Source organism: Symphodus melops (assembly GCF_947650265.1).
Source record: "Symphodus melops genome assembly, chromosome: 13".
Classification (NCBI taxonomy): Eukaryota; Metazoa; Chordata; class Actinopteri; order Labriformes; family Labridae; genus Symphodus; species Symphodus melops.
The window spans coordinates 13197253-13208443 of NC_136703.1; the positions used below are offsets into that span (position 1 = coordinate 13197253).

Below are 11191 nucleotides of genomic sequence, written 5' to 3' on the forward strand. Positions count from 1 at the left end.
TTAAAAACTTGCTCCACACCTCCACCTAGTGCTTAAAATTAAAAAAAACAAAACAATGAATTGTAACCGACTTCAACTGCAAAATAATATCAGTAAGAACAAGACACAGTGAGACAAAATGTGAAGCAATGTTTTATTTTCTGTGTACAAGTACAACTTGTTTAAAAAAGAAATAAAATCTATATTTTCTGGTCTTGCTGAATCTTGAAAAGAAGGATCATCAATTGAGGCAGGTAACATCAGAAGTGGACTTCAGTAGGAAGGGATACAGTACATGTTATCTACAGACAATTAAAACTACCATCCACATAACACTTTAAAATATCAAAATGGTGCAAATTGCTTGGACAGAAACATCAAGTGAGCACTCTGTGGAAAAGCATCTGGGAAATTAACATTTGACAACTTTATACCACTCTGGCATTGGTAGAAGGATTTAAACCAGAAGGCATCAGAGCAACAAGTTCATATGGATTTAAACATCCGTCAGACAAATTTTTTATTTTTTTTTCCCTAGATCAGGGGCAACACACCATGCGCTTTGGAAAGCCAAGTCGCCAAACTACACTGTAGCAGGTGATTTTGAAGTTTAGTTCCTCTCTGGCTGAAGGAGGACTGGTCATTAAAATGACCTGCTGTAGTCTAACTGTCATTTAAAAGCTGGACGGGCTTGGCCCTCCAAGGTGCATGGTTGATATCCCGGATATTGGTCGCGGCATGCGTTTTTATTCAGTTCTGATGGAGAGAGGAGTCAAAACACACGTGTTCTTCTGGGGCCAGTTTTATATTTCAAACCCTGTGCAATGTTTTCAGGCAAAAAAAAAGGTCAGAAACCATACTCCGCAACTAGGTGAACAGGGAAATCGTCATCGTCATCATCATCATCTTCACCAAGCAGAGTCATGGCTAGGAACAGATTAAGCAGATCTACACCATCGTATTCATCGTCATCTTCTATGGCATACTGTTGAGGGGAGACAAAAAGGAAGGGGAAAGCAAAACCAGCACACATCATTTTGTGCATCTAGATGTTATATGGCAGACATTGGATTATAGTTACCTGGAACGACCTGCGACGGGAATGTTTGTCATGCCGATAAAGGCATTCCGTTTTGAAGGGGCAGCAGCCGTATTGTAAATAGAAATTGCAGCTTCTCTTACTGAAGAAATCAGAGACACGTTGCATTTATTCAAAAACCTTTTTAAGATTCAGTATTTTAGATCCAGTTTCCAAAGGAGGAAAACAATATTCAGCGTCTGATTAGTTCCAACAAACTCTAAAATCAAGCACAACTTGATTTTTTTTAGCCCGTCTATTGTCATTAATGGTGATAACAAAACCGAGTCCAACATCCTACCTGAATTTCTCTTTGAAGGATGCAACTAAGCTTTCCTTTGCCTGTCCCTCGACCCAGTATTTGTTCGGCACATAAAAGGCAGACCTCACTCTGCACTGTGGGCAGGCCCTGATAAAAATCAAAATCAAAGTTATGTGAAATCATCATTTTTATGTGGGCTGGATGATTCATTTACAAAATGGCACCTACTTCACTGTATCTGGCCCAAGGTCTTTAGTTTTCCTCCAGGTCATGATGCATTGTAAACAGTAGGAGTGATTGCAGTTGGGCAAGATTCCAAACATATGGCTCCTTGGATCTTGCTTTTCATACACCATTTCCATGCAGATGCCACAGGTCACATCTTTACTTTGACGGTAGGCCTCCAATTCCCCCACTGACTCGTTGTTTCTGGGGGGCAACACAGTAGCAGTAGCAGCAGCAGCAGCCGCCGCACCTCCACCTCTATCACCCTCTGTTGTCTCATTTGAAGAAGCCTCCTGGACACAGCAACCAGGACAGTTTAAGCCTGCTGGGTTAAATTTGTTGATAACCATTCCTGTAGGGACCAAGCGTACCTGCTCATTACATCTGTTGTGGGAACTCGATTGAGCAATGTTTAAGCCCTGAGACGACTCTGCAGAAGCAGCAAGATGAGAGTCAGTATCTGCACAGAAAAAGCAGCGTTAGGTAGGTAGACCTGCTTAGAAAAGTCAGTCTAGACCTTAATAACATCCAGTACCTTGCGTCTGTTCCTCAGCAATACCCATTGCCAGAGGCCCGGTATTGTGTAGAGGATTTGAGACATTAACCACCGACTCTGATCGGTTGTGTTCCTGCCTGGACATCACCTGAGCCTGAAAAAGAGCTGGCTCTGAGCCTCTTCTGTCAGGGGGAGCATAAACAACACCGGAGGAGGAGAAGGCAGGCACTGAACTTCTTCTACCAGCGACTTCAGGTTGATAAATGTGGATGTACCTTGTAGTGAGAGATATGGAATGAGCAAAGTGACTTTGTATGAACGTCGTCTTAAATACTGTACATACAACTGGGGGGGGAGGGGGGTTTATAGTTCACCTGCAGTTTTCACCATACCAGCAGCCACCTTTCTGAAAGTACCTACATATTTGGGACGTTGGTAGGACTGGCCATTCATGTCGATAATTACACCTTGAACCATATCTGCAACAGCCATTGATGTAACGCCTGCAATGGAAAGAGAGGAGAGTCCATTTCTACCACAAAGCTTCCGAAGCAAACAGATACAAACTTTATTCATCCCTCTGGAAGGTTCCCTGAAGGAAACACGCTGTATGATATTTTATTTATTATTTTATTTATTTTTCCAAGTTAAAATGTAAAGTTAATTGAGCCCCCGAGGCTCAGGTAAAAAAGAAAAATCCGTTTGTAAGACCTTTCGCAAAGTTTACAAATCGTTTTTACCCGAGCCTTGCTTGGTTTTGTGAAAGTCTCCAGGGTCGTTGAAAAATACCCATTACTCGTGGTTTTGGCATTTCTTCGACAACCGAGTCTTTCCTAAATCCCGAAGCAAGGCGGATCAAAACTAGTCAAAACGGTGTGAACTCAACAACACTGGATAGAGACAACTGGTTGAGGAAGAAGACCTTTAAGGAGAAAGGAGGTAAAACTATCATTACGGCAGGTGTGCAGGTATTTCGATGCATCTTAAAGTGACAAAAACGAAACGAGCCGATATTTGTACGATTGTGAACACGGCATGCATCGAGGGAGACATCGAGTGCTCTTCATGTTAAAGTAGTTTAGATCAGGAACAACTGTCTCTCAGGTTATTGAACTTCACATCCTCAACGCTGCAAACGACGGTTGGGCTCCGAGTTCAATTTAAAAAGCAACACTTCGCTAACTCTGAGAAGAGGTGTTAACTACATTTAATGACTTTACCTTAACAGCACACTTCATGCTGCTCTCTACAGTACCGGTTTAATTTTTCGTCACAATCAGCCTATAACTAAAAGTCCATTAGTCAATAAAAACGCTGACTTTTTAATATCTTTAACAATGCAAGTTCAGCTGCAACGTCCGCATTCAAACGAACACAGCAACAGTTGATCCGATGACGAGTTTCAAAAGCAGGTATATTCACGTTAATTCCCATCGAGCTGTCCACTTAATGTGAAACAAAATGCTGCTTACCTACAGATACCTCTATTACGGGCTGATTCCATCCTCCGTGTGTTTTGAATATGCCGCCAAACCCCCTCCATTCCTCTACCTAGCTAAATAGTTTCCAGCCGGACACTTCCACCAATTAACATAGAAACGAGCCAATAGCAACGAGACGTTGACGTTCGTTCTCTACGTAACGATACCCCGAACCCCAGAACCATTCCATCTACAGAGGCCTCTACTCCTCCGTTTGATTCTTTATCGTGATCACAATAAGGGATGAACCAAAGTCTGTGATATAATCTGTGATTTGAAAAAATGAGAAAAATCAGTTCAATCAATCAATTTGTTTTATGTTTCTAACAAAGTCTTTAAGTGAGATGTGACTACCTAGATTTGCATATTGGTTACAAGTGACTATTAGGACGAACTTAATTAAAGTCTTCACATGTTTCTTTGTGAATAAAGAATATGTCAGTCCATCAGTAACACAGGCATAGAGGTAGCTTACATCGACAACTGTTTTTTGGTGTACTTTCTCCTTTTATCCATCCACACACTTCACTACCTTGGCACTCTGCACATCAGTCAATAATATCAAATTTGCACCAATAGCAGGCATGAAGCCCCCCCCACCCCCCAACCCAGAAAAAAAAAGTCAGAGATTAGATGAGACAGTGGAATAATGTCAGAGATCATACATTAGAGGTAGATAGGGATCAGGACAGAGTAAGAGCACAAGAGGAGACACACTGAAGTCCATTCAGAAAAAGTACAGTGAAAAAAGCAGTGTTACAGAGGGAGGAAAAAGTGGAAAACATGAATCCTGGTGACAGTAAAAGTAAGGCTGTTACATGTCATGTCTACCAGAAAATTAAGGATTGATTGTATCATGGGTGAATACAGAGAAGATTTAAATTGGATATTGGATGGTCATTTTCTTATCAATTTTTCCAATACTTACATTATGGTACAGTGTGCTGGTTTTACATTAATCCTGCTAAGGCATGAAACCAAAATTCCTCAAAAAGGAAAAGTTTGTTGGTATGCTTGATGATATATTTGGTAAAACCTAAACTAAATAGTCAGGCATGTAATACAAAAGAAACAAAAATGCTTATAACATAAAACAAGATAATTCATGTTTTGTCCTTGCAAGAATGATCAACAATTACAAATAAGTCATATCATTACAAAATAAACTAAGAAAAAGTTTAAATGGCAAGTTTGATAATTTCTTTGTTAACATAAAGAAAGAAAACATACGGTCCCTTGTACTTGAATGGGTCGTGCGTTTATAGTGTCATCTTCAGAAACAAAATCTGTGCAGCATAGTCCATATTAAGTTACCACTTGGGTATATGGCTTTAAGACAAAACCTATGCAACTTTGATCTCCACATTTATTGACAAATGGAAAAAGGGTATTGCACAGAGAGCTGCTTTGAGAGGGCTCTGCACTGCTGGAGCCAGCCCAGTTTGTGTTCTCGAAACCAGAAGGCAAAGTAGCAGTCATTGATAATCATGATAATGATGTAAACAAAAAGCAAATGTGTGCATCTTCAGCTTTACCAAAAGTCTGAGAACAATCACTCTACCAAAAGGCATTTTAAGAAACTCTTGAACACAGCGAGCTGAAAACTTACCTCTTCATCAAATATGCCGTTGGTGTCAGAATATGAAATGCTTTCCCTTCACTAGAAACACAGAGCTGAGGTGAGTGAGGAGAAGCTCTCTCGATACTGCTCTGGGGTCAACTTTGCTATTAGGATGTAATAGGAGCAGTCTCGGTGAGAAAACATACCAGTCTCTCTGTTAGGTGAATGTTGTGGGAAACTAGGACATGCAGCAAATGATTCCAGATGCTCATCTCTTACACACACACCAACACACGCACGCACGCACACACACGCACGCACGCACGCGCACGCACACACACACACACACACACACACAAACACACACTGCTGTGCTGAGGGTTATGGTGACATTGAGAAGACTTGGTTGATTGTTTTCGCCCTACCACTTGACTTTGCCTCATCTGGACTTGCCCGTACGTGGAACAGTGCTTGAACTGAATGAAGTGTACTATTATAAATGTCAGTTCAGTTTGTAACAGTATTGCTAAAAGCAGTCTGTGCTGAATACTAATACATGTCTTTGTAGATCTCCTGTAGTAGAGGGTGGAGCGAGGTCTCAGACTCGGTCTTTTTGATCTTTTGGACTAGGTGAATGTTCTCTGTAACCAGCTGGCGGAGGTCGGCCATCTTCTGCAGCAGCTTGGGGAAGAGGTAGACTGAGTCAGAGTGGTTTGCTTGTAGGTGGAGGTCTAGGGCCTGGAGAATGCTGTCCTGACTCTGCTCCACCTGCTTCACGTTTATTAGCCCCGGACGATCTGGCAGAACAAGAAGGGACATCCTCCGATGAATATCATTATACTCAAAGCAAAAATACAAGGTTGTCTGCAGGATACAAAAAGTTTAATCCAAGATGTTCAAAGTCCTTTTAATGCCAACTAGAATTCAATTTATAACCTGTTTTACAAGAATCAAAGCTTAAGAACAAAAGAATGACACAAACCAGTTGAGAAAATATTTTCTGGGAATAGATTTTTTTATTGGGCCCAAAGCAGTGTGTAGGAACCCAAATGATTATTCTTCTTGTTGAATTTCTATTTCCTTCACTTAATTCTTTAATCATATATTTTCCCAGTTAATGTAACCATGAGCCAGCATTAACAGCTCGGATCCTGGACTCTTTAAGGCGTGGATACTCCTGAGCATAAATACAAGTTCATGTGGCATTCTTCATACTTTCATAGAAACCATGTCAGTCTCACCTCCACAGAGAATGATGGCAGCCACAAACAGGGCCAGGTCGCTGTCATCCAGCTCCAGGGCATTAAACTTTACAGCAAACTCAAACTTGGGCTCCATAATCTCACTGAAAGGCTTTCTTAGGCTGCGCAGGAACTCCCTGGTCACGAAGCCCTTACCGTTGGCCACGAGCAACCCATCTTTGTTCATGAGCGAAGGAAGCATGGCGAAAATAGCTTCATGCACACCATACTTCAGCAGAGTCACCTGCAGAAAGAACACGGGTACATTCGTCCCTTAGCCACACACAAACACAAATCTAATTGTGTGGCACATGGAGTAGACGGAAACTCACCTGGTCATTCAGGAAGAGGTCCACGAACCCTGGAATGCACTTGGCAAACTCTGTGAGTTCTCGCACAGTCTCCACTGTAGTGCATTGGCAGCGGTAGAACACGTGAACGCCGATCTCCTTGGTCAGAGGCGCACCTGGGACTAACTGGCTCCAAACCAAACCACTTTCTGCCTTCCAGAGTGTGTCCACATCGTAGATCACAAACGGCTGAAGGAGGAGGGAGAGAATTGATTTGTCATAATTAACCTTCATTACTTTAAATTGCACATATTATTTGCACTGAGTGACATTCTGGAAAGGTAAGTTATGGATAAGCACAAAAGTGATTCTCTTGTTTGTTTCAGATGGAGCTTTAAGCCAGAATGAGTTACACTGACTAACCGAGGTGCTGCTGGTTTTGCCGGTCAGGATACTGCGGGCTCTCTTCTTGGTCATGATGAGGTTCTTCAAGTAGGCTGTGTTGACTTGTTTGGCCAAGGTCTTCAAGTCAGAGCCACCTGGTTTACCAACGTTCAGTTCCTCTGCAAGCAGACCTGCAACCAGCTTCTTCCTCTCCGCCTCAGGCATACGTCCGTATCGGATCGCTAAAAGAAAACACACACAGACACAATTAACACACACACACAAGATGGGCGGATTTTAAGTAGGCATTGCAAAGGGGGGGGGGGTTAAATATGTTTGTTAGTACCGTAATTGGATTCTGATTGTGACGAAAAGATGTACAATGTCATGTTCCCAACAAGTAAAATACCAACTTCAGAAGATCAGAAATACAATGGATCTATATTTGAAATCACCTCAACAATTCAAGAGAAATTGCATGTTTTAAAAGTGCCGGAAACTAAAAAAAAGTTGTTGTTAATGTGTTGTCTTACCTCCTAACAGGGTGTACCAACAAGCAGTTTAACTGTACGTATAGCACTATTTATATCCAGCTAAATAATTCAGACTTTATCATTCAATTCATCATTTCAAGAACATTTTTAAAGGACATTAACCAGGATTGTACTTAATGTAATTAATATACGTTATTAAACTAACAGTATCCCTCTCACCATCGTGGGACATTCCCAAAGACAGGCACTTCTGGAAGCGACAATATTGGCACTTGTTTCGATTCTTTTTTTGAATCTTGCAAGACCGCTCGCAGCGATCATACTCGAGTTTCATCCGCACGGTCCGCCGGAAAAAGCCCTGAAGGAGAACAAACAGCACAACCTGTTCAGCAACTCTGACAGAACGGATGTGCTGATATTGAACTTTGTAACCCAAATGGGCTTTTCCACATAATTTAAACACTGCGTTACCTTACAGCCCTCACAGGCATGCACGCCATAGTGGAAACCAGACGCTTTGTCTCCACAGACCTTGCACTCCACACTGATCCCAGACCCGGTGCTGTCTTCTTTCCCAAGACGAAGCTGTTCTGACAACGAGGGTGACGAGGTGTGCGACAGGTCTGCATAACACAAAACAACATGCATTTCAAAACAAATCTGCTGCGATCCCTTTCTCAGGAAGTGAAACAAAGGAAGAACAATACCTGTGTAGCTGGATGCTGCACTGCTGTTCTGCTTGCTGTGATTGTTCTCCTCCTGGGCCAGACTTTCTTTCTCTTTTTTCTTCTGGTCCCCTTTGAGGCCTTTAGAGGCAGGGACTACTTCTGTCTCGTCCTTGTCCTCCTCATCCTCACTTACCCTGCCCTTCAGCTCTTGCAGGTCTGTGAGCTCCGACACGCTTGTCCCCCCACAGCTGTCAGAACCTCCAGACTCTCCCTCCGGTGGCGTCCACCTGACATCGGCTGTGTCCTGGGGGGATTTGGGTTCAGAGCAACCGTTCACCCTTTTGTGCTGCTCAGTTTCAGTTTGCAGAAACCCTTCCATAGCTGCTGTTGAAGCAGACTCAGCGGCTCCCCTCCTGTCACGTTGCCTTCATAGCTCCACTATTGAAGAAGAATACAAATACTTAATATGCAGATTTGAACAAAAAAATGTGTACTTCAAATAAGTATTTCATCATTTCATTTCCAACCATCATCTCACTTAGAGGTTTCACTTTACCTGAAATAAGTGTGTTTACTTATACACAGTTTATATTTCCTTTCTAGAGACAACCCATTACTACTGGTTGTGTTAGAGCAGCAGGGGAATGTCGTTGATAGTAATAGGCTTATGACATGAGATACAAGCTTGGTCGACATGCCTGGATTACACACCACACAGAAAAGACAAGCAGGGGCCCCGGACTGTGAAGAAAACCGAGTGCCCTTAGTTTAGCAAGAAAACAAACTTGCACCACCTGAGAGGGATGTGGATACATACAAATCTTGGCATATGTAAATTAAAAACGGATGCATTTTAAAAACAGAAAAGATAAGAAAAGTTATGGATAGGGCTCGTCTCTTTCGTGCTACAACCGAGAGCAAAATATAAAACTGCTGAAAAAAGAATTGCAAAATCTGTGATGGAAGACTGTATTTCACAAAGACGATTTGGTCTAATGAAAACAGAACCCTAATAATTAATAACAGCCTTATTTTGCTGAAAAAAAACAGCACCCTTGCAGTTATCTCTCATTACGCAGCCATAGTTTTTGGTGTCACAATGTGAACTCAACATTTCAGTCTGTTCTCCACTATCTCAAAAACAGTCAACTTTGTCTGTCCCGGAGCTGGGAGACATCTGTATTATTGTTTGCCTCAGTATTCCTGCTAGAGTGCACAGTGTACTAGGTGGACAGGGTGCATGCACTGTGTACACACTGATCGCTGGGTGCAGGCTGTGGAGGGAGAGAGGGGTTTTTTTTGGGGGGGGGGGGGGTTACATACTTGCCCCGCGGCCCCCTAGTGGATTAATCCGTCCATGTATGTAGCTGCGCCATGACAAACAACCAGTGTTCATTTATAAGACGTTTATTCATGTTTTTTAGACTTGTACTAACACCACATGACAGCCCAAAGTTTAAACAAAAAAGTACAAAAAGATAAATTACGCAAGGCAGCATGAAAACAGGTCCACATGAGAAGTGTTTGGACTTGTCCAGCAGACAACCTGTCACACTGGTTCTCGGAAAATATCTGCTTAGAAAACTGAAATGTAAAAGTCACTGACAGGACGGAAACAGGATACAAGCACTTTAGAAATGAAGGGGACGATTTGGTCATACACAAACCAGCCACCCAGGTTTTCATTTTAATTAAAATCAAACATTAATGATCGTAAATTTGGGAAGCTTCAGTCGTCGAAGAGTGCTAGCAGCTAGTTAGCTAGCAACTAACCTTGAATGTTGACTGAACTAGCTTCTAGCGTGGCTGCTGACCCACATACCCGTGTGTCTCTGTGTGTGTGTGTGCCCTTAAATAACGTTAGCTCGCCTGTCCAGTTTACTTACCTCTCTCAATGCTGCTGCGGGTTCACAGGATCTCTTCGAGAAACTGCCTCTAAGCTAAATCTAGAAGTGACGAGAGCAGGTCTTCTCCCCGGATCGATCTGCTGTTGACAAGTTGTTTTAAGTCACCAGCAGGAGTGAGCTAGCAGCAGGAGCTAACACAAACTTTAGACTGATTCAGGCCTCTGTGTGAGTACACACCGAGCTAACAATCCGCTCAGCTCGACTATGAAGTTAAACTGTTCGGACGCTTTTTTCTCGCTGCCATATCACACGCAGATAAGCATAGGTAACAGATAATCCCTCCTCGACTCTCTCCTTGGTGCTCCTAGCTTTGCTTTGCTTGACCCCCCCCCTCCCGTATCTCACCCACTCTCCTCCTCCATCGTCACATGCCAGGACACACACACACACACACACACACACAAACACGCGCGCGCGCGCGCATCAGGCTGGATTCTGGCAACACCATCCAAGGTCTCCGATAACGCTGAGATACACTTTTATTTTCGGTGACTTGAATTGTATTTACTTTTTTTATTCTACGTTTGTGGAGATTATAAATAATAAAGCATACATTAATAATGTTTCATTAAATTGCTTGTTTTACATGCAGTCGGATAAGAGCCACCGACCCACAGCATGAGACAACATTTAACAGAAAGGTGTGTTGATCAGGCCGGTTATTCACGCCATAGTACAGTATACACTAATGCAATTACAAAAGTCAGTGCTGTATCAAAATATATAGTGTTAGGGTTTTCATTAACACAGCTTAAGCTTCTTCTTTTTTTTGTAAATTGTTAAATAATTATAAAGCTTAAAAAAATTATGATCTAATATTTTGTTGGTTAAAATCTACAATGTCCATCAATATATTATATTTTCCTCATATGATGATAATAATTTCATGTTTGTACCTGACCCCTTTTGAGATCAGCAAATGCATTTGAAATGTGTTGGGGAAAATACAAGGAAACAAAAAGATCCCAACTTTTAATATTTGAATATGTCCACTTGTCATGTAGTTTGCTCTGTTTGTCTGTGGATGTCTCTGTTTACTCATGTGAGCGGTTCATAACTGACAAAACTGTCAAATTAGTCTGCAATGACAGTCTGACACCGAACAAATGGAGCCGACTCAAATTC

The 11191-nt window shown here is 42.1% G+C and overlaps 2 protein-coding genes across 3 annotated transcripts; both read right to left on the minus strand.

The window, feature by feature from the left end:
• Nucleotides 1-119: 119 nt before the first annotated feature.
• On the minus strand, nucleotides 120-3658 carry mkrn4 (makorin, ring finger protein, 4). Of its 2 annotated transcripts, none has more exons than XM_079359934.1 (8): nucleotides 3513-3658; nucleotides 2415-2543; nucleotides 2080-2315; nucleotides 1916-1974; nucleotides 1548-1837; nucleotides 1359-1466; nucleotides 1061-1160; nucleotides 120-964 (listed from the first exon to the last, which is right to left on the minus strand). In XM_079359934.1, exons 1-8 carry the CDS (start codon nucleotides 3581-3583, stop codon nucleotides 827-829), a joined length of 1131 nt encoding a protein of 376 aa, XP_079216060.1. In that variant the 5' UTR covers nucleotides 3584-3658; the 3' UTR covers nucleotides 120-826. The 2 variants fall into 2 exon arrangements, with proteins under 2 accessions (XP_079216060.1, XP_079216059.1); XM_079359933.1 differs by having other exon boundaries at nucleotides 1916-2004.
• A 1211-nt stretch (nucleotides 3659-4869) lies between these two features.
• Nucleotides 4870-10401, minus strand: ppardb (peroxisome proliferator-activated receptor delta b). Its single transcript, XM_079359928.1, has 8 exons — nucleotides 10046-10401; nucleotides 8199-8597; nucleotides 7963-8114; nucleotides 7711-7849; nucleotides 7037-7239; nucleotides 6656-6862; nucleotides 6324-6567; nucleotides 4870-5879 (listed from the first exon to the last, which is right to left on the minus strand). Exons 2-8 carry the CDS (start codon nucleotides 8536-8538, stop codon nucleotides 5632-5634), a joined length of 1533 nt encoding a protein of 510 aa, XP_079216054.1. The 5' UTR covers nucleotides 8539-8597; nucleotides 10046-10401; the 3' UTR covers nucleotides 4870-5631.
• Nucleotides 10402-11191: the final 790 nt, after the last annotated feature.